A 23,470-nucleotide genomic window follows, 5' to 3' on the forward strand; every position below is an offset into this window, starting at 1 on the left:
GATCTGCATATGTAAGGAGCTGTTTGCTTTCAGAAGAAAGAAGTTGAAAGAAGAATTGTACATGATATTTCAATCATCTGTATCCACAAGTGCTTGAGAAGGGATTTTATGAATAGTAGAACCGCACTGGAACAAACTCCATGATGAACTGAAAATACTGTGAAGCAGTGAATAGTGACTTTTTAAGTGATACTGTAGTTCCCAGCTCATTAACAAATAAGATAATGAATATCAATTGCATGATAAATATTATTTTATTTTTATATTATTTAAGATTATTATTTGAAAGCTAATGTATATAATTCCAAAACAAGCATTCTGATACAATGCTCCATGTAAAATAAAAACTCCAAATATCTGACCAGTTACCAACTTCTAATCCTAATTTCCACTATCTCAGTGGTTCCCAATCTTTTTGAGTGAAAGCCCCACTAGTTAACACTAGGTAAAAACAGGCACCATCCCACCACGCCCCTCTCACCGGCCACAAACACATATACCCCTATAAACACATAGAATGATAATAATAATACCACTACATTACATAAATAATAATAATAATAAATTACTCTTACCTGAGTAAGAAGCTAAGCTTTCCCTGGCACAGCCGCCACTGAAAGCCCCGTGTGACCCCGCCTCTTCCTGTCCCTCATGGACGGAGGGTAATGGAGGCAGCGGGCGGTGGCAGGCTGACCAGGGCTGCTCCAGGTCTCCATGAGCTCCATTCCAGCTGGGCACCTGGCACTGGGGGTGCTCCTCTGCTGCAGCTGGCGCGAGGCTCAGGGAGGCTGCTCCTCCATTCCAGCAGGGCTGGGGGGGTCTAAATCACTTCATTACTACTGAAGCCTCATGGACCCTCTGTAATCTTTGGCACCTGCCTATGGGGCTCGGGCACCCCAGGTTAGGAACCATTGATCCAGATAATGCAAAGGTCACTTTGTGTGGAATTCTAAAGACCCAAAGTTCCAGTTCACTGCAAAAAAGCTCTCAAAAATTATATAGAGCTTGGGTCTGCCAAATAAAATTGGAAAAACTGTGACAGCAGTCCCTCTTATCAGAATTTGAGAACCACCTCCAAGTTTTACAAAACTTAAAAATGGTTTGCTGCACTTAAAACTTTTGTTTTAGTTCTAGCTGGTGGCAGTGCCATGAGAGAGAGAGAGAGAGAGAAGATAGTTCTTATTATTAATTTATCCTAGTTCATTCATCCTATTCTTTCATACCTTATCATCTAGGAGCCTATGGAAGAGCAAAGAAATTACATCCTTCCACTATGTACTATTCTGTATAGCTAAACATAAGTGTAGCATTTAGTTTCCAAAGTCATAAACCACCTTTTGTAGTAAATTCCTATGAAAACCTAATTAAAGTTTCACAGTTCTGTTTCAGGAACTCTACTGAAATAAGTTTGCTCACCATCTTGCAAAGAAGTTATCTTGCATATTGGTCTGTCTATTTCTCTTAGGATACTGAACTATCATGCATCATGGTATTATCTGACAGCACAGAGCTCAGGAGTTTGTCATTTCAAGAACACTTGCTTTTGGACCACAAAGGCTAATTGATACACAAAGAGAATTCAACGTTAGGTTTTCAAGAACTCTGGCAGGTGGTATTTAATGTGTAAGGAAAAGCACAATACTTAATCCATCCCCAGTCCAAATAAAAATCAGAAAAGCATCAAAAAGAAAATAATGCATGCTCCAAGAACAAAGGAGAGGTTACTGGAGTTCTTTGAGATGTGTGCGCATGTGTCCCACAAGCCTTTGATTGCAGATTTTTGGAAGAAGTGCCCGCTCAACCCGCACATGCGCTGTACTTGTCCTTGTGACTCTCACCAAGGCTATACAGGACTGTGCAGATGAACCACCCTCAGTTCTTTTTCCATCACTGAGTCCTGCAGAGGAAACTCTGATGCAGATGGGAAGGAAGGCAGGTAATAGAGCACCCATAGGGATTACACATCTCAAAGAATTCTAGTTACTGCATAGGTGAGTAACTGCTCCTTCTTCTTCAAGTAGTGTCCTTATGGGTGCTCCACTGCAGGTGACTACCAAGCGGTACCCCCAGCTGGAGTCCAGGACTGTAGACAAGACTGCATTCCCAAGAGCAGGGTCCAATCTGAAAGAATGGACTATGGCATAGTGCTGGGAAAAGGCATGTTTTAAAGTCCAAGTTGCAGCCTTGCCGATCTGAGCTATGTAAGTATTCTTGAACAGTGCCATAGAGATCAAGAGAGCCCTTGTTGAATAGGTCAATACCCTAGAAGGAGGCTGTACATTGAAAGAGTCAACACAGGAAACAATAGGTTTCTGGATGTATCTAAAGAGCCTCTGGAAGTAGATTGTGGCTCCTTTAGATTGGTCAGCAATTGACATGAACAGTCTGGGAGACTTCCTAAACGTCTTGGCCCTGTCCAGGCAGAAAGCTAATGCCCTCCTGACACCCAATGTGTATAAAACAGCTTTCTCTCTGGTCTGGTGTGATTTAGGGGAAAAACTGGGAGATGGATGACCTGGGTTAATATGAAACTCAGACAACACCTTAAGTGGAAATTTAGGGTGCAGATATAACAAAACCTTGTCCTTGAAAAATACCGTAGTGGATGGATCTGCCCTTTGGGCAAAAGTGATGGTCATTAAGAAGACCGTCTTCATGGATAGGTTAAGGAGGGAACAGATGGCCATGAGTTGAGAAGGAGGTCTCATAAGACACTTGAGTACAAACTTAAGATCCTAAACTGGACGGTCACATGGTCAAAGCAGATGTCGTGACTCGTCTCTTTTTTCTGAAACCTAGGTCTCTTCCTAGGTGGCTCAGTAAGTCTTTGGAAACCCAAGAATTGGGCAGGGTGGGACCTCTGCACCATTTGAGATTTACTAAATCTACATTTAACTTCACGATGTAGAATCCGAGCAACCGCAGTGTGGCCATGGAATCCTTCAAGGTATGCCATGACTCATCTGTTGTCTTCACAAAGGGTTTGAGTCCATGAAAGGGAATGTTCTCTACAGCATTTCGGACCTCCCTAGGGGATCCAGAGAGATGTAGCCAAGATGCCCAACACAGTGACCACTGTGGAGATGGAGAAAGTAGCCATATCAGCAGCATATAAATAGGCTTTTATAGCTGGCCTTCAGCTATAATGACCCAAAACTGCTCCCAATATTCCTCTGGAAGATGTTCAATAAAAAGTACATTTCATATAACTGTTATAGTTGTATTTTGCCATGTGCACGTGATAATTTGCTATCGTGAATGGCAGGCTTGCAGACAAATAAGATTTATCACCAACAAGTTCAAGGTGTTTTTGGTCTTTGTCATACGGGGTCAATTTAGCACGGTGCTGTCTTCCACATTCATTCACAACTTCCAAGGCCAAGGAGAGAGATGGGGAAATAAAAATTCAGAGTTCTTGTCTGGGAAATAATATTTTTATCAGCATGCTTGTAAATGGGGGATACTGTCGGTGGAATTTGCCAGCTAGTCTTGGCAGGTTTTAGAAGTGCCTTGTTAATGGTTAAGGCCACTCTCGCAGACGATGCTGTTTGTAAAACATTCAACAGTTTGGGCTGTGACTCCTTAACCTCTTCAAGGGCTATCTGCAAAGAATCTGCCACTTATTTCATGAGGTCCTGAAACTATTTGTAGTCATCAGCCATGGAGGGTGGAGAAGACAAGGATATATTAGTCTGTGGAGTGCCCTCTTTATCTGCTCTAGCCTTTTGCTGCTCAGAGGTTTTCTCCTACTACTCAGGTAGCTAAGGAGGAACCGATGGAGGAGGAGACTGTCTCGATGGTCCCAGCAAGATTCTCTAGGAAATTGCTGTCAGTAGGCTGCCCAAGGGTCCTAATACGGCCACTGAGGGGGCCATACAGAATATGGGATGGCATCCGTGACTGTTCAGACCAATGAAGAGGGGCTCCAAAGTATCTCCCCTGACAGTCATTCCTCTCCCTCTAGGTGTCAGTAGAAGGGTTCCTGTAATGGTAATGTGATATGTGAGAGGCTGAAGAAAGATACTTCTTATCATCCAGAGGGGAAGCTTTGCAAGAGAATGGTGGAAAGGGAAAGATATCATTCTGGTGTGGCTCTCAGTACCAAGAGGCACTTGGTACTCATCAAAAGGAGAGGTACAGGTTCATCTGCCACAAACAGGTCTTCAGAATATTTAAATTCCTGTCAAATCACATGAACTAATAGTACCAAGGTGGGAGTCTGTTAGGCAGATGCCTTGCAGAGAAAGTCAACAGTATCGACAATGTTAATTGCTTCAAGGTAGCTGTAGGCTGAGGTGGTCACTTGGATTTCTGCAATATTGGTCCTATGATGTTGGATTGCAGAGGACAATTCAACTGGCTACAGGCAGGTTGTCTTTCCCTTTCCATGTCCTGATGGAACTGTAGATGGTTTAGGTACCAAAGCAGGGCTGGAGCTGTGGCCCAGAGAAAAGCCCTGGGACTTAGCAGCACCATTAGTACTGGAAGAGCCTGGCGTTTAACTGGTATTGGGCCAAGGACCCAAAGACTCAAACATGGTCAACTTATGAAGAGACTAGGTCTTTTCAGCGTAGGTTTCTCCTGAGGAGAATTAGAACTCCTTCTCTTAAGAATCTCTAAAGAAGGGGCTGGGGAGGGAAGGGAAGAAGGAATAAAGATGACAAGGCACAATTCTCTTACAAAAACCAACCAATTAAACTATACCAAACACTAAACTAATAAAATTAACAACTAAAGACTAGTTGAAGTGAGATTGACCGATTTAAGTGGGAATGCTGAATGCACAGTCTCAGGCCAAGGTGCCCAAGAAGGAACTGAGAGTGATTTGTCCTTGCAGCCCTAAGTAGTCTTGTTGGATAGAATGAGGATGAGTAGGGGACATGAGTGGGCTGAACGGCCACTGCTATTGAAAATCTCTGATTAAACCACATACACACCTGACATGAAGCATCCATAGGGACACTACTCAAAGAACTACATCTTTTGGGAAAAAATGTCCCTTTCTGGTAACTCATGCTTTGAAAATATAAGACAGTCTAGCCTCAGACCTAGAAATATCCTACATTACTAAGAGATTATGGCATTAAAAGATTTTGTAAGCTGGTGTGTAAGAAGCAAGGAATTTCTTTAAAACTTTTTAAAAAACCAGCACATTTAATTGGAGAAACATGTCAATTTACTTTCCTGCTACAGCTAATAGGAAAGTAGCACTTTTTCCTCTTGCAAATCTCTGTATTCATTATGCTAAGGAAGTACAGAAATCAATCTGAAAGAAGAGAGCTAATGAGAAGTATTCAATTAAGCACCTAATAGTCACCCTGAAAGAGCACATATTGAAATGCTTGCTTTAATACACGAGCAATGACACTCATGAAATCATGCAAGTTACAAGCAAACACTGATATATTTTCAGTAGACTGTTCTCAGAGGGGGGGCTGTATTTCAGAGTTCTTACACTTCCAAAAGAAGGCATGAAAAAAGTGAACAATATGAACATGAAAGCAAATGTAACAAAATAGCATTCATTTGTTAGAATAAAATCATCTTCAGAAAATTGAAGATGAAATCGATTTACACCAAATAATTAACTGGAATTGTACAATACGAAATTTATAATACCCATATTCTCCACAGCTCCTCCAATGTACTTATAACATTGCTATTTATGTAAAGAAGATGTGTAATAGCCACTGTAGCAGAAGATGAAAATCATTGCTTCAAAAGGAAAAGACTTAATGAACTGGCTCTGGAAGCATGGTTGGATCTGTGGTCAACGCTGACCACGATGCTAGGTAAATCCATCAATCAATCAATGAATAATTAAAATGACTGCTAAGTCCATACTCTGATGGTAAATAAATTTGGGAACCATCAATATGTAATCTGAATAGCTATACAAGAGTCAAACTTCAGAAGTAAGCTAACTGAAAGCTATTAAGTGAGAGACATAACTTCAATGTGGTAAAATAACTAAAATCTCTTGGCGATTCTTTTGGCTAACATACATGGAACACACAATGACAATTGTTATGTAATAAAGAATATTGGGAGCCTTTTTGAGAAGTGTCAGGGCACAATGTTTTCTCAGTCTTTACAAAGATGGGATTTTGGCCCTTATAAGCATTTAGAAAGTCTATTTAGGAGGAAGATTTTCAAAAGCACCTAGAGAATTTAGGAGTACAACCCCCACTTTCAATAGGACTTATGCTTCTACATGTCTTAGGTAGTTTGAAAATTTCCCCATTAGCTATTCTTGGGTAGCCATAAGCTAGTTCCAATTCTTTTTTTTTTTTTTTGGGATAAGTAAAAGATAAACATTAGTTTGCATTGTTGGGTCCCAAGGCCCTTTCCCTGTTTACTCAAGTCCACCGATACCCCCACTCTGCTGGGAATTGCCAACTATGTCAGAAGAATCAGAGACATCTGAAGTGGTACTGAGTCCTTGTAAAACAGGATTTGGCTGGTACTCTGGGAGGAGGCAGATGAGGCATGAACAAACGAAATAACCAAGGAGCTGCAGGAAAAGTAGCCACCAAGGTAAGAAGTGGGAGGAGGACATTCTTCATAGGGCAAGCAAAATATACAAGTGACGTGCTGGGAGGAGACTGAAATTCCTCTTGTGAGACAGAGCTATGTGATGAAGAGCTGTATTTGTTAAAAAACTGACATTTCCATCCTGGAATCTGCAGGATGGGCATTTCTGGAATGCTTCTGGCTAGACTGCAAAACAGCCCATAGCGTGGATACTGAAGAATACTATACTGTGGAATCTTAGGCATAGATTGTCCATTGGCACCTCTGAAAATCAGGCCTCTAATTTAAAATGACAAGTTAGAAAATTTTGGCCTCCAAGTCCATCTTCTGGGCCAGATTCCTTCCATAATTGTTCATCCCATTGTTGGCAACTATTTCCCATCTGCAACGTGAAGTTACTGTATTGCCATTGCATGTGCACTTGTGTGTAGACAAGTATGAAGTTCTGGTAGTTAATCATAGATCTGCACCCTGGCCTGTGTATGTCCAGTATTACTTCCTAGTAATCCTTTCCTGCCTCAGGCAGAAGTCTGGGAAGATCTTTTGTTCCTTTGTTCAATATGTCTTTCAGGAAAGGTAGAGACCTCTGTCCTTGTCTCTGTTCTACGTCAGTTTTTCAATCCTACTGCTAAATGATGGCTGCCTCTGCACAATGACTTCATTGGGAGCTGCAGGAATCATTTAGGTTCCAAACTACGGATTTAGGTGCTAATCTTTAGGCACACAAGTCTGGAATGTTCTATAGTTATTATTTGCCTTCTTCTAGCTTACGTAGCCCATTACTAGCTGGATCCCAAATATATTATGCGAGTGGGAAAATGGCTCAAAAATAATATCCCATCTCTTTCTGATTCTACTGGGATAATATTTCCTATAATTTGATGCATTTCCCCAGAAAAACTAGTACAATGAATGGTTGCAATTCTGTTATCATAAAAGAAAGAAATGGGTAGATTGTCATTTAAGTTTCATTGTAAATTTCTTTGCTATGGAGATTGTTATTAATACGTGAACAGCAACTCTGAAGGTAAGCACTCCTATAAAGCTACCTTGAAAATGAATAAAATATGAACATTAAAGGGAAAGAAAGACCTTGCAAGGTCAATTGTAGAGCCAGGGCAAACCCAGAAGCTACACACAGAGGCATCAAACTGCAGTATGTGTGGTTCACATGCAGGACTCTAAGGAAACTCTGAAAACAATGGGTCAAAGGAGGAAAGGGAAGAAGTATTACAGCATCAGATAGGTCATGGTCTTAGCAGCTGAGCAGCAAGAGATATGTGAGGATTGCTGCGAGTATGAGAAAAATCCAGCCATTCTGCCAGCCTCTCAAATACAATCTCAAACCCGTCACTGTCTTGGGACTGATTTTTAAAGAAGGAGGTAAAAAGTGCTTAGCAACCACAAGCTCCAAACACAGCAATGAAAGGTCAAGAAACATGGTATAAAAATAATCCCCTAAATGTAAGGGGCAAATTCTCACTTGTGGTTCTTCTACTGAGCAGCTCCACCACCCAATCAAGAGAATTCAAATAAATGCACAGTTCAGTCTCAATTATTCAGCTTTAGGCTACCTGAAATTCCAGGTTAAACAATGGTACTGCTCTTTCATATAGTTATGCACACTGTAGTTCTATCCCTTTTATACAAAAGCCTATCTTCCCAAAGATTTTAGAAAATTTGGAATATAATAGGGCGGGGGGAAAGAATCAGGGTTGTACTGCAGCATTTTGGAACAACAAGTTATTTTTTACATAAGCTTTTCTTATTTATCTCAAAGCACTTTAAAAAGAAAGACAAATATAATCTCAATTTTATAGATGTAAAAACTGAGGGACAGAGCGGTAAAGAGACATGGCCAAGGTCACATAAGTCAGTGGCAGAAACAGAAATAAAACCCAGGTCACCTGACTCTCAATCCAGTGCCCTGATTACACTGCCTCTCAGTTTAACAGTGATATTGTATACATTACATTACACTACACTACACTACACACACACACACAAATATAAGTTGCTTGATTTTGCAAAAATGGTAAACACCCAACCACTCCCACTGGCTTCAATATTCAATTTTACCTTTGCCGAAGGACTTTACGGACTTGAATTCAAGGTAAGCTGCGAGTGCTCTGCACTTTTGGCCATCCTTTCTAGCCTTGAAGACACACACATTGCTCCTTCAATACATATAAAATGCAGCTGTTAAAGTCATCTCCCTTGATCCAGCTAATGAGCACATCACTCCCCAGTATGAATTCCTTCCACAATTGCAAGAGGTATAAGATTATCATTTCTTCCACTTATCCACCTATATCAAGTTTAGCACTGCCCCCAGACCATCCACTGCATCAATATTCCTTTCCACCTCCAACCATTTGCTTCTCAAAGTAACCTCCTTGACTTCTGCCCAGCAGCTATCTATGCAGCTACTTCAAGGGCCCCTTCCTTGTCCAGAATTAAGTTCCTATTAAAGACACACTTCTTCCATCCTTCCTATCACAAATCTAGTTGACTTGTACAAACATTCTTAACTCCCTCAACTTCTGTCTATTTGTTGGTCTCTGTCCTTGGATTGTGAGCTTAGATAATGGACTGTTCCTTCCTGAATGTCTGGGAAATACATTAGAGAAACAAGGTGAATGAGGTAATATCTTTAATTGGATCAACTTCTGTTGACAAAAAAAGACAAGCTTTCAAGCTACACAGAACTCTTCTTCACAGCTAAACATGAGGTAGAACAGATTGTTTAGCATAAGTAGATAACACAATCTGAAGGACTTGCCTCTTTCACCAACATAAATTGGTCCAATAAAAGATATTACATCACCAACCAACCTCTCTCTCTAATTACCTGTTACCAACACTGCTACAATGCTGCAAATGGAAAATACATTGTGGGTGCTACCAAGTAACTAAATACAAATAAGTAAATAAATAATATACACTTAAAAAATTCACCAGATAACATTAGACAGGACTGACTTTAGATGGAGCCCATAATTAATTTAATTGCACCATTTTTTCTAAATAAAAAGGTTAAATTATTTTAATTACAAAACACTGCTAAAGTAGTTACATTATTACACTTTGTTCCCAGCTGTTGCTAAATTGCAATTAATAATTTTGAGACTTGCCCTTTAAAATCATCCACTCTTTCTTACTGAAAACTAGAAGCATTTATACATTGGCAAATCAGATTAGAAGACAGAATGGAAAATGAAAACAAATATGCACACAAATTCTATCTAATATGTATCTCACATATATTTGACCAAAATTGGTGATATCTAAGAGGTGTGTGTGCTTGTGTGTAATATACAGACACATACATACCCACACTTACACTTTATTTATATGCATATGCCTCAGATATCACCATTCTGAGCCCATGCCTCATTTATGTTTATTAATATATTTGTGAAAGGAAGGCATATATGCTACACAACATACAAAATTAAGTGAGGGTAAGACAGAGCTTTTGTAATGTATGTCACATGAATGGTTTCTTCAACCATATTACTTTCATATTACTAAACAACTTCACATATAGTATTTCAATAACCTGATTGAGTGCCAAATTTGGCATGTGCGTGTGTGCATGCGCACACGCGCGCGCGCACACACACACACACACACACAAGCACAAAAATGGAGATAAAATGGATTCTTTTGTCAAAGATATATTTGAGATTAACAGCAAACTGGCAGATTGAATGTGTTATACTGCACTGAGGCAATTACTGTAGTAGGTAAAGCAAGTGATAAAGATTTATTTAGTACAAGACTGATATTCATTAATCTCTTTAAACCCCATGTTAAGGTTGTTTAAAGCACTGTAGATCTTCTCTGGGAAGGTCTGTTGAATCTATGACAGAAAAGGCAGCCCTGCATAAATGCAGTGCAAGTCTCCAGGGACTATGACATTTCTATACCTCCACAGGGAGGCCAGTATTTTAGATTAGTTTGGTTAGCACTGCAGATGCAGCATGCTGATTTACTAAACTCTGATGCAAGTACCAAAAATAATTAGCTTATCAAAGATCACTCTCTTTCCCCTCTTTTATTAGTGTGCTAAATATGGCACTGTCACAAGGAAATAACTTATTTCACCGGTGTTGACACTAACTGCAGACCGCACAAAACTGTACGTTTCTAATAAGACCTGGTTTTTTCCAGTCCTGATTTATTAAAAAAATGAATATATTATACAATTGCACAAAGGTCACTCAGTTACACCTCTCCATCCACACTTACTAGTATAAAGGTACTAGTAAGCATTTCTAAAAATTAAACAGTTATTTTGGTGCGCTGATACCGTAGTAATAGGCACAGTAGAAATACATAGATTGAGTGCATATAAGATTTTCTGAACTGCATTTTATTTGTCACAGATTAAACCTGTTGAATGAATAACCTGTGCACTAAAATTTCACGTTTACATCATTCACTTTATAAAAAAAATAATTCTTATTGGGTGGGTACACAGAAAAATACTCCCTTTGAAATAAGTTAATTTCTTCAGTGTTTAAGTGAGATCCATTTCTCAATACATAAGAAAGAATGAACACCGTCTCAAGAGTTTTGGTTAAGATATTGCTGGTGGAGGGGTGTGTAAAATCAGAACGACATCCACCACCCCTCCTAATTTTTTTATCTTCCAGAAGCATATTAACAATGATTTATTTCTAGTCTACTGTTCATACTGAATGCAAGTCAACCTCTCCTTACCTTGCCAATGACAGGGATATCAACGGAACCCCAGGTATCAGCTCCCCAGTGAACCATGCCTGAGGCAAAATCAGCTGTAATAATTCCAGCAACTAGAAATAAAAAAGAATGTTAACAGCAGAAGCTAATCTACACACTGAAATTACACTTACCCTATACAGTAGATCAATTTTTTTTTGTTTAAAACATTGATTTCCAAATGCAAAAATACATTTTATGAGACCACACACAACTAGCAAAATTCAGTTTAATCAATTTCAACTAAAAGAAATATACAGTCTACATTAAAACATATTAAAAAGCTGCTTTTGGAATCAGGCAGAATCAGAAAATCAGTTTTACATATAAAAGTGCAGCAAGTCAGCAGGTACCACCTTCATTTTAACAGTAATCCACAAATCAGTTTGTAAAGGTTTCACTATTGTAGGTTTATTTAACCTAACCTAGCACAAAATAATAGGGTTAGCCCAATGTTTCTCCAATATTTTTTCAACCATATTCTTTCTTATCTCTCTCTCTCTCTCTCTCTCTCTGTGGCCAGTTCAATTTCGTATCTTCATTGAAATGCCTTCCAGAAATGCCTTTTATTCCAGTAACATAAGATGGTTCCATTGTGCTCCAAAAGAGCAAAATTCTCCAGAGACCTGGGTTTCCAGATCTGAATGCTTAATTTTATATTCTAGCGCAACAAGGGCAAGGATTAAAAAAATACTATATCAGGGTTTATTGTGATCAAACTGCAAGAGCTAGTTATGTTGAACTATTCCCTCATTTTCAAATGCTGGTTCAATATTAACATCTAGCAAAAATGCTGAAGATTTGTATTAACATTTCATAAGCTTTACATACCCAGCATATTGGTGAACTCAACCTACTGTCCACAAAACTCTATTCTAGTTGTTCAAATAAAACTAAAAGGAAAGGATTTTTTTTTAAATGGTTAATTATCTAACTCCAAGATTCAACGATTTGCGTGTCAAACTAAAGCCAAGTAGTTAATTCAAAATAATTAGCAGTTACTTTTTCCTTAATTATTCGCATTGTCTTGCATAGCTACCATGTAAATAAACTCCCCTTCACAGTAAATAAAATTCTTCATGAAAACCATCTTTGTCCTGAATTTAAAAAATAGTCTTTGAAGTCAGCATGGCATGCTGTCACAGTAACAACTAGATTTCTTAATCATCCTGAACTTGTATTCATAGATTTCAAGGCCAGAAAGGACCATTGTGATCATCTAGCCTGACCTCCCATATAACACAGGCCATTTAACCTCCCCAAAATAATTCTTAGAGCATATCTTTTAGAAAAAACATCCAGTCTCAATTTAAAAATGGTCAGTGATAGAGAATCCACCACGACCCTTGGTACATTGATTCAATAGTTAATTACTTTCATCATTAAAAATGTATGCTTGATTTCCAGTCTAGATTTGTCTAGCTCCAACTTCCAGCCACATCAAGTTATACCCCTCTCTGCTAAACTGAAGAGCCCATTATTCAATATTTGTTCCCCATGAAGATATTTATAGACTGTAATCAAGTCACCCCAAACCGTCTTTGTTAAGCTAAATAAATTTGAGTTCCTTGAGTCTAACACTAAGCAGCATATTAGTATTCAGACTAAAGGATTTTCCTAAAGTCAGCCACACTTATCCTAATATTTAAAATGGGCCATTAGCATCACTGAGTCTCCTTTAAGGGTCAAATCACAAAATCCGATTGGTTTTCATAGAAGTTTACTTGAGCACGGGCTGCATAAAAAACGAGCGAGGACTTCGGAATTTTACCTTCTAATAGTGTCCTCTAGGTATCGTAAACTATTTCTCCCTCTCTCTGGGAGAATCTGATTTGCCAAATTCTAGAAATCTAGATTATTTCAGCGGGAGCAGGACTATACTATTATTTCAGTCTTCCTGAAAAGTGCAAATTGTGCATCTTTCACAAAAAGAGCACTATAAAAACAAATGTGACAGTCAGTTAAGTTTCATGGAGTGATTACCACTGATACAGACAAATGGGTGCATCCTTGTCTTCTGTCAGGTAAGTGGTGTCCACATGAAGTACAGGAAGTTTTATGCACAGCTCTGCCTCCTCCTCCATGCAGACAAACTCCACAGCTGATGACTGCAAAGTCTGTATAATATATGTTAGTCTGCCTTGCCTTCCTAATTTTAGTCACTCAGCCCAAGCCATACATGTGATGAAACAGTTTTGTGGGCATCTGTACCACTGTGCTCATGCCTGGAAAATGTGATGTATGGAAAATGTATTAAAATTGTAGAGATAGCATTTTAATGCTCAGGGGTTTCCTGTTCCTGCTTGCAGGCTAGTGAGCTCTGTAGAGAAGCATGCAAGCAGCAGTCAGTTTGCACACAAAAAACAGAGAGTAACATAGGGCAAGATGTGCCTCCATTTTAGGGAGCAACCTGCTTTATGTTTCATCATTTTAAGAATTCATTTTTTATTTTTAAGAAATAAAGTATTTTAAGAAATAAAGCAGTGTTATGTTGCAACCTTCCCAAAAGAGTATTTTATCTAACTTATATGTCACAGCAAACGAACAGAGAACAGAAAACAATCAGGATAGTAAAAACACTAAACTAGTTTTTGCAACAAAAATTAAACATTTGAAAGTTTCCAAAATTAACAGGTACATTTCTGCCCACTCCCATGGTATGACTGTCACTGCTTGACACAAATGGGTTTGCCTAGCAATAACCACTCCTCCAAAAATAGACCAAATGGTAAAATTACATGAAACTTATTCAAATACATCAACAATATGGTAAAATCTTTGTATCATACAGTCACATGTTCTATGCATTCCACATCCTTTACAGAAAAACTATTGTAGAAACTGTTTAAAGCAGTTTTCAAAATGTTTACATCTCTCCACTTGTAAAGTCAGGTTCCCTTAGTGCCCTGAGCCCAGTGATACAGGCCTCAGAAAGAAAGAAAGATTTTCACAAATACATTTTTAGAAATCTCTAAAACATGATTACAGTAAATTTTTGATGCATAATAATGTGGGGGGGTTTACGGTTTGATTTAAAGGGCTCAAAGCAAATTTTAAGATTTGATATCTCAGAGCTAAAAGCCAGTAACTTGCCCACTGAAAAGCTGGCAATGTTCCATTTACTCTAGCTGGTATAAAGCTTCATGTTTCTAGTCTGATGGGTTTCAAGATAGATACCTGACTTTAAACTTTTCACTGTTCCGTCCCTACTCTTTAGATCAGTGTAATTTGGGGGGAAATTCCACATTCATGAGACAGGAGGAAACAGGCAGATTGTTTAAAAATAAAAATAAATGACAGCTGTCTGAAGAGGTTTGAATAGTCCCAGATGACACTGATTAGTGATGGTGAGGTGGTCAAAGATGTCTGATAACCATTTATCACATGATCTTTCAATTTACTACCACCATGTGTGCTATCGAATGAATTATCATAATTGTGTTTTGCTGCTGTTTAGTTTTTGCACTATGCATCTGTATTGTAAAACACACTATTTGGAGGTTCATAAGCGACTGGAAAAATAATTGGTTGTTTGAAATAAGTTATATATGTATATATTTATTTTATTATATGAGGAGTTTTTTAATTCTTCATTTAAAAAAGATGATGTTTAACAACAGTGCAAGAAACTAAAAAAACCACAGGATTTTAGGTTTAACGCTCAAGGTCAACTGATATCATTAGACTTACATGAACTCACTTCAAGTTACAGCAGGGAAATCATGTTAGGAAATATGGGTCAAGTCATCAAGCAGTAATAAAGCTGTTACCACCAGACTTAGTATTTGAAATATTCTTTGAAACCTATCATAATTTAGTATTTCCATTATTAGAATGACATTTAACAATGAAGTACATCAAATGATTTTAAAAAACCAAAGGCCTCTTAAAATTAATATGAATTAAAATGTATCAGGAAAAAATTTACAAACCAAATAATGTCACATTGTATTTAGTCCATAGCCATTTTGTCCCTATTTGTATCTTATGTAAGAAAAAAAAGTGGAGAAAACTTCTTAAGCTTAAGGGGAAAGAAATAACTGTGCTATTTACAAAGCTTCATAAAGGTTTTTGTATGGCAACTGATACGGGCCTCCATTGATGCAGCATATGAGTATCAAAGAGATACAAAGAATAAATTATATGTAAACATGAACTACAGTGACAAATCCAATCAAGTGGATGAAGTGACATCGTCAAGCTGATGAAGTGACGAAGGTAAGGCATTCAAATACCACAATCATAAGCTTGATATAAAAATTTAGGTTGTGACATCCTCAAATGTACATTCTCATTTAAGGTTTAGGGAAGGATTTTCAGAAGTGCTTAGCTTTTGACTAACTTTGCTCCCGAGTAAGTCAATGGGAGCTTTATAATTGATTTCAAAGGGAGTTGGGCTAGGCCAATGCCAAATGCTTTTGAAAATCTCACCATACGTTGTTTTCATGCAGATAATTTGAGCTTGTGTGACAAATTTGGTCTTCCAAGTATCTCCAAGTGCTTTAAAAAAGTAAAGATGAGCTACAAATTGAATACTCATTATACTTGCACAAACCCTTGGGCATTAGAACCTGTTTAACGAAGTATAAGAATGTGTGAGCAATGCTGGCCCTTATTCTTTTCATAAATGTCCAGTCGTTCAGATGAACTGATAAAGACAACCACCAGACACACTGGCTGAAGGGATTCAGAGGCCAGAAGCCTGTCCCTATCAACTCCTGATTTTGTCTCTCTCCTCTACCCATCTTCAGCTCCTGATTTCAACCACTCCTCAGTACTTCCTGATGGATCATTTTTATATGGATCATTATTAAGTTCCAGCAGCCCTGTTACCCTCAAGCCCCTGCACAGAATTAGATGGAGCTACAACAGAGGCAGCTGTACAGAAAAGCAGGGGACAGCCAAAACAGATCACTGTAGTTGCTAACAGAAATAGGCAATACATGCTAGAACATCTATATTGCCTGTTCACTGTCTGGGTTATTGAGGAATCAAACAATTTTTAAGGCGTCAAAGGGAAAGCTTCTGAACTCCTTCAAACCCAGTTTTATTATACAATTTACATATTGTTTCAAACACTCATAAGAATCAACCAAACTGGTATCTCTTTTTGTACATTTGTTTTATTTTTGTATTTTTAAATTACATTGAATTCAGTAAAGGTGTTACATTTCATATATACAGGCATTCTGTACATACTAAGACTTACATTTATGTAAATTAAATTTGGGGTTAAAAATAAACTGTTGAGTGTCCTTTTAAAGAGCTAAGTAGAGTGGAGTACAGTTTAAATGAATAATGCATTGTTTAAAAAATGAACAGCAAAGTAATATAAGTGGGGCACATTAATTCCCAGGCATGTGAATTTACTGTCATTTAGGTGCCCACAGGGAATAATTTATGCATCTTCTATTAAGAAAATATTTTTAATTTGAATTTGCATATTTTACTCATTAGGTCTAACCTTGACATGGTCCTTTTGGAGGGGCAGACTTTATCATGTGTCCACTTGCAGGAAAAATAATGAAACACATACATGTGTGTTTTCTAAAGGGAAAGGTTCTGTGCATTCTGGACTTCTCGTATGATCTCTGTAAACTCAGCTGGTAATGCTGCACACCAGTTTGCAGGAGTTTTTTATTTTGTCTTGTACAATCAAAAGCAAGTAACACTCACTAACTCTTGTTTAAGAAACTCTTCATTCAAATGCATTAAATCAAACCAAATCAGCAGTAGTGTATTAAATTACGAAACAAGAAGAAAACTTCACAACTACAAACTACCAGGGTCATAATGAAAGGAAAACAGCTTTAACTTACTTTACCTACAACATTCCTAATAACCTAATCTCTCTGCATCATCTCTCATTACCATGGACTACAAACACAAACAAAGAGCTCCAGGGAAAGTATTTCAGTTATCACAGGTCTTTGTGATAGGCACAGCAATTGTGCAATTCTAAGGTTTATAAAACAAAAAGCAGATTTTGAAATAATTCTTTATTAAGTCACCGCTGAAGTCAACGTTAAACCTTCATTCTCTAAAACATTCAAAAGCACTGATGCTTGAAAGGTGTTAATAAAGCAAATCCCAGTAGTTTGCCTCACTAGAATTAAAACTATGACCCTGAGACAGACTCCAGTGCTCCCCTCAGCCTCCTGCTGTGGGGCACGGATGGGAGCAAAACTTCAGAAAAGCTGCTGCTGGGCCACACATAGGAGAAGATAGCTATGGAAGCTTCTCATTCCACAGATGAGCCTCTCTCCTCTCTGAAGAAGATTCATACGGCCTCCCTACCATGCAGGACACAAACGGGACATGGCTAGGAATGGAGAGGTAGAGGGTGGGGGGGAGAGAGAGACATGAGAGATATGGTCCTCTCCAGTTATACTGCTCTCTGACGTTTCCCTCCACCCCTCTAAGAGTTCACAGAGTGTTATCAACGTCTGGGGTTCAGGACGTAGGGGAAGTACAACCAGAATGACCCAGCAAGATGATATGGGGATTGTGACCCTAGATATCCATGGACTCATAGCTTTTTTCGGTCTGCAGCCTCTCTACACCCTGAAGGGCCCCCACATTGGGTGAATGAACTGACTAAGAAATATTGCAGTAGTGAGTTCTACTTCTTGGGTTTGAGAGGAAACACTGGAAACACTTCCCAAACAGTCAATGTGGAAGCAAGAAGTACATTAAAGCATTTATATAAGGGTTTCCCACTTATTTTAGTTTACTCTAGAGATTTAGATAGTTGGGATAAGGCTCCAAAATATTCACCTAATAGCAACAACTACAACTGATTTAAATATCTTAAGGTGGTCCCATGCTTCACCTACAACACTGCTTTCAAATAATTCTAAAAGTAGATCATTTGAAAGAAATATAATTACAAAAGAAACAAATATGGGATTAACAGTGGTCATACTAAAAATACCTCTGGGGGAAAAATTAAGCCATATATAACTAAGGAAAGACTAGCTGAGATAGGAGTCAGGGGAAAGGAAATTCCCCAACCAAAAGTCTCCCAACACAGCAAAGGCCAACCCAAAACACAATAAAGGTGGTTCAAGAGCGCTACTAACCAACAAAAAGGAAACTTCAATGAGCCTGTTTTCAAGATAGCCAGTGGCTACACCACTAAGGGAAATTAAAAACCCAGCAGCCATTTTAAAATTAATCCATCACTTTCTAGGCAGCCCATGTAAAGAACAAAGATGGACAGGCATAATATGATTGTTCAAAACAATAAGCAAGAATACTTCTTCAACGAACAGAGAGGCAATACTGGAAAGAGTCATGCTATTAGGGAATTAAAGGTATCAAGCTTCATGGGCAAGGGGATGTAAAGTACTTGAAGGATAAGACAGCCTGCACATATTATGCACAAACATTGCCAAACCATCCAATTCACACTCATTCTCACCCCATACATGGCTTTCCACAGTTAGGTCAGTGCTTGCTTTAACTATGACCGAAGAGGAGTTACATCTCTAATTGGCATCAGTATTAGCTCTCCTGCATGACCACATAAAATCACTGTTCAGGTAGTGAAACTCCAGGCGACCTCAGAGGCTTTTGTAGTTCATATTTTTTTAAATCACGATTACCCCTTTAAAGAGCTTCCTGAAACAAGAGGCCACATTAAACTCCTACTAAAACAATTGTTCTCTAAAGGCAAGTATAATTATGATGGCACGTCAGTTCCACTTCAGCTAAAGGCTAGGTGGATTTTCCTATACAAATCCTTTATTAGCTCCTCATTTCAAAACAAGTCAGTGGTTTTACAGCTTATTTCACAGGGAGCACTGCCAATTTCTGAGGGAAGTGAATGGGAAAGACATTTTTAAACAACCTGGAAAAGCTGAAGAGCAATGTAAGTAAGTGAAATGAAATGTGAGTCCAAATACCACCGCACTCAACTTGATTACATGAGACTGAGTGAGCAATCAGCATCAATTACAGATTGAATGGGAAAAATTCATTTTTAATTTATATTTACAAGTGTAGGCCCAGATCCTGCACTTGAATACCTAGCGGTGGGCCCCTGTGGTTGCATGGAGACCCAGCAAAGTCACTGGGGCTCTGCTGCATGGATCAGATTGCAGAATCAGGGCTTTAGTCTCTGCAACAAACAAGTGCCTTCAGAATATTTCAGGAAATGAAAACTGGAAATAAAACCAAGAATGCTTTTAAAGTTGTCTGAGGATTAATGGAAGAGAATGCATCTGAGCTGTTAAAATTATGGTTACGATAATGTGTCCATAAGGTATTCATCAAAAAGTACACTTGCATCCCGAATTCTTAAGACTATGCTCTCCCCCATGTATAACACTCATGGAGTGTGGCTAGACCAAACTTTTGTACAAGTTCCCGTTGTGAATTAAACTCATACCAGCAGTACAGGAGCACTACCTTACCCATAACATGCTCTTATCCCTGCCTCAGATACCCAGAACTTCAGAGGCCTTTTGTGGGGCACAAGGAAGATGGAGATTTCAGCTGAATCTGGTCCTACACTGTTCTTCCACTGCTCAGTTGGCTGGACATCCTAACATTGCAATGGCAAAACTAGGCAGCTTCACTGGTGGGATTAGCCACTACTCTAACTGGACACTTGAAATGAAATCTGTATAACATCCCGAGAATGCCTATGTTTGTACTTCAGGTTCTCATCCACAATTGAGGCATTAAAATAGACTGCAGGGTTGATTGGTTCTTCTAGGCCAATGGAATTAGGCACTCTATAAGTATCTTTATTATTTGGAGTATAATAGGGCAGACAATATAGATGGCAAAAAATTATATCCGATTGTGATAAACCAATTCTTTTTATTTCTCAGTGGAAGTTTTGAGTTCGCACAGCTAGACAGACAGATTTGCCATAGATGTGTTGCTACATTTATATTTAATATATTTAAAAGAGGGATGAAACAGACTTTAGAAATGCTAGTGAAATATTTATAAAACCACAAAGAAGCTATGTAACTGGAAGAGAGGAATAAAAACCACCTCACATATGGGATCAAATATACAAGTCTAGTTTTTAACCTGACAGTTTCCTCACATTGCAATTAAGAACACTGCCAGCATGTCACAGATGTGCAACACCTGAGTTGACGGGAGGGGGAGTAATTACAAGAGAGTGCAATATAATTCTGTCTACTCCTGCACATCTGTTCCACAAAGAATACAGCGTTTAAGAGTACAGCGCTCTTCTACTACATAAAAGTTTCTAACAAGTTTATTTCCTTCACGAAAATATCAGCAAAACACTTTCTCAAGGAAGGCACTAAAATCCAGGATTTCTTCCTCCTTCTCCTATTATTTTAAGATATTTAAAGTACCACACGTGAAAATTTCAAACCATATGCTACAAAGAGCAACTTAGACATGGCATTAAAAACAATGTCCAGAGAGTCTATGAGTCCGTGGAAACGTCACCAAGTGAATGCAATTTATGGTGCAAAAGATACTATATAGACACCAATTCATTTGAATGGTAAGTAGAGTAATAAGAATCCATTGATCTTTTATCAGTGTTTGCTCTTCATTTTTTATATAGGCATATACATAAGTTAAGCACATAAGTGCTTTGCTGAGTGGGGGCCCATAATTCTATAACCTTATATTTCAAAAGCTCAAAACGTAGGACCTTATTCAAATCCTTTGGCATAGAACAATATTACTACATTGCCTGTGTATAGGGGTAGTTGCAGTAGTTCAGAACCTTAGTTCTGAATTTCTCTACATTTCTGATTTTGCCATTCTTAAAGTTAAACTGAAAGCAAGTTTACAACATCACATTGCTGCAAAATGTGAAAATTTTGAAATGTGTGCATCAATAATTTAAAAATATGCTGGGGTTAAAAGATTGTAATACTTACCTACACCTGCTATTATTTTATACAGATGATTTGCTGAAAAATGGATTAACAGGAGCAGAAAATCAACTGTGACCAAGCTCATGCAAAGGATAACAGAAATCCATTCTTGCAACCGTTTACCTAAAAGGAGAAGAAAAAAAAATGTAGTGCAAACTGAATGGGGAGGAGGAAGGAGAACGAAACTGTAGAAGAAGGTGCTGGGAAAGAAGTGAAAGAGGAAAAGAAGAAGAAACTACACATATATTACAAACACTATTTATTATCCTGCCAAAAACTATTTGTTCTTCCGCTGCAATTCCCTAGTAAGTCTCACCCAGAACATGGGTGTTAAAGGTGTGCAAGTAAGTGGATCAGAAGAAAAAGGAATAACCAATTTCCATTGACAAAGTCTTCTCCTCAAGGTCTAATGTTTATAACGAGGAAAATAACCCCTGGGTATGGAGCCTGACCTTCCCAAGGAACTCTCCCATCTTGAAAGCAGTCAACCGCTAGCCTCCCCTTTGGCACCTGCATGAAGGAAGGATTAAGCAGAGCTAAAGTTAACCTGTTGTTCACTGAAGAGCAAGATAGTGCTCAAGTAATCTGTCAGAAGACATATTATAAGGCCTCGGTCTTGCACGGAGATCCACTGAACTTTTCCTATTTTCTTAGTATGTGAGGTGTTTTCCAAGAAGCTGTAAGAAGAGACATTATGTTACTCTGGTCCATTAAACCTTAAGAATCACTCATTATAAAAGAGAGGACTAGCCTCAGCCCTCCGTTTGTTATCTCTCTCAGGAGGTCATGTGAGGAAAGTGCTAGGACCGATTCATTAAAATTGTGTTTTCTAAGTTTTCTACTCCTTCTAAATAATTTAAATCCTAAATAAATAAAATGTAGCATGTGAGACAATGCATCAGATGCTAACCCCCAGTGAAAATGTCAGCCACACATGGGGTCTTCTGCAGTGCCATGGTACCAAATCTTGTCTTGCCACAGTCTAGTATCATGTCAGATGACCTACAGCAGAGGCAAGTAGCACAAGTTTCAGCTATGAAGGCTCTAGCACCTGGTGAGTCTCAATACACACTCTTCAACTGCTTTCAACTCCGCATTCTGCTCTGGGCTACAGACACCCTGCCTCCAAGATACACTTCTCCATGTGGCCTCCTAAGTGCCAGAGAATCTTATCCTGGGTTTGTGAGCCATCTTCCTCCTCAGCTGGAGGCTTAGAGCAGCACCCCGCTCACCACACTGCTTTCTGTTGACCAGTCACTGCTCAGCTGATTCATCTCACCAACCCACAAGGCATCCAACCCAAAACTTCCACCTCCGATATATCTCCCAATCCACTCAAGATGATGGAGCCAGCCATATGAAGGTCTGCAGTCGATTTACTTTATCCCATTAAAAAAGAAAATCAAAGGATTTAAATTACCTAAAGGGAGCACAGAATTTAGAAACCATCCACAGCTGGTGTAAATTGGCATAGTGCCTTTGAACTCAACAGAGTTATCCTGATTTACACCAACCAACAATCTGGCCCCAGGATTAAATCATCAAAAAAATCTTAATTCTCAGACAGACTCAAAGAGAGATAACAAACTGAGAGCAGACGCTAGTCCATTCCTTATCATTCAGGATATATAAAGACTTAATGGCCCCAACTAGCAAAAACATCTCTTCTTGCACCTTTGGGAAAAATCACCTCACATGCTGAGAGGACAGGAAAAGTGAAATCATTATTAATGAATGTCAGTATTGACTTTGAAGAAGCACACAGAAATTAGTTAACTCTTTTCAGAAAAGAAAGAGTTTTCCTTATTACAGTGGGTGCCAGTAGCTCTTTGTACAACCCCAGTTATTGAATTCAGGCTAGTTAGTTTTGCTGAATTTAAAGAAGTCTTCATAGAAGCTGAGAACTTGATTCCACTTCCATTGACTTCAATAGTGCATGATCAAGCCTTAAAAGATTCTTTTACACCAAGTTAAAATGTCAATGTTGCAGATACCTATTAAAAAATTTGGAGGCTTTTAATTGCATAAGAACCCACAAGCACCTTAGCATAGAAAGCTGGCACCATAAATGTGCTAAACACAGTGTAGTAGAATCAATCTTCGAATGCACATTATACTAGTTTTTGAATTTGGAATTAAGTTCCAACATTGTATATAGCATAATATTAAATCACACACTGCGTACTTTAAGCAATCCTCTACTGGCCCAATCTACTAAAGTGATTTATGCACAGAAAATTTAACTGTACAATAGGGAGACTGCTGCACATTTACCCCTGCACAAAGAACTCTTGTCATGCAAGTCACTT

The 23,470-nt window shown here is 38.5% G+C and overlaps 1 protein-coding gene across 1 annotated transcript in view; it reads right to left on the bottom strand.

Annotated features, from left to right (window-relative positions):
• LOC137154807 (plasmanylethanolamine desaturase 1-like) overlaps window positions 1-23,470 on the bottom strand; it is a 76,836-nt gene that overhangs the window by 17,310 nt on the left and 36,056 nt on the right. The window contains exons 3-4 of the mRNA XM_067550639.1: window positions 21,165-21,284; window positions 11,263-11,354 (exon numbers count right to left, since the gene is read on the bottom strand). Coding sequence (XP_067406740.1) covers window positions 11,263-11,354; window positions 21,165-21,284 — 212 coding nt within the window. The remainder of the gene's footprint in view (window positions 1-11,262; window positions 11,355-21,164; window positions 21,285-23,470) is intronic.

The sequence above is a fragment of the Emydura macquarii genome, unplaced genomic scaffold (assembly GCF_026122565.2).
Source record: "Emydura macquarii macquarii isolate MOO-44397 ecotype Brisbane River unplaced genomic scaffold, CSIRO-AGI_Emac_v2 contig_295, whole genome shotgun sequence".
NCBI classification, from domain to species: Eukaryota; Metazoa; Chordata; order Testudines; family Chelidae; genus Emydura; species Emydura macquarii.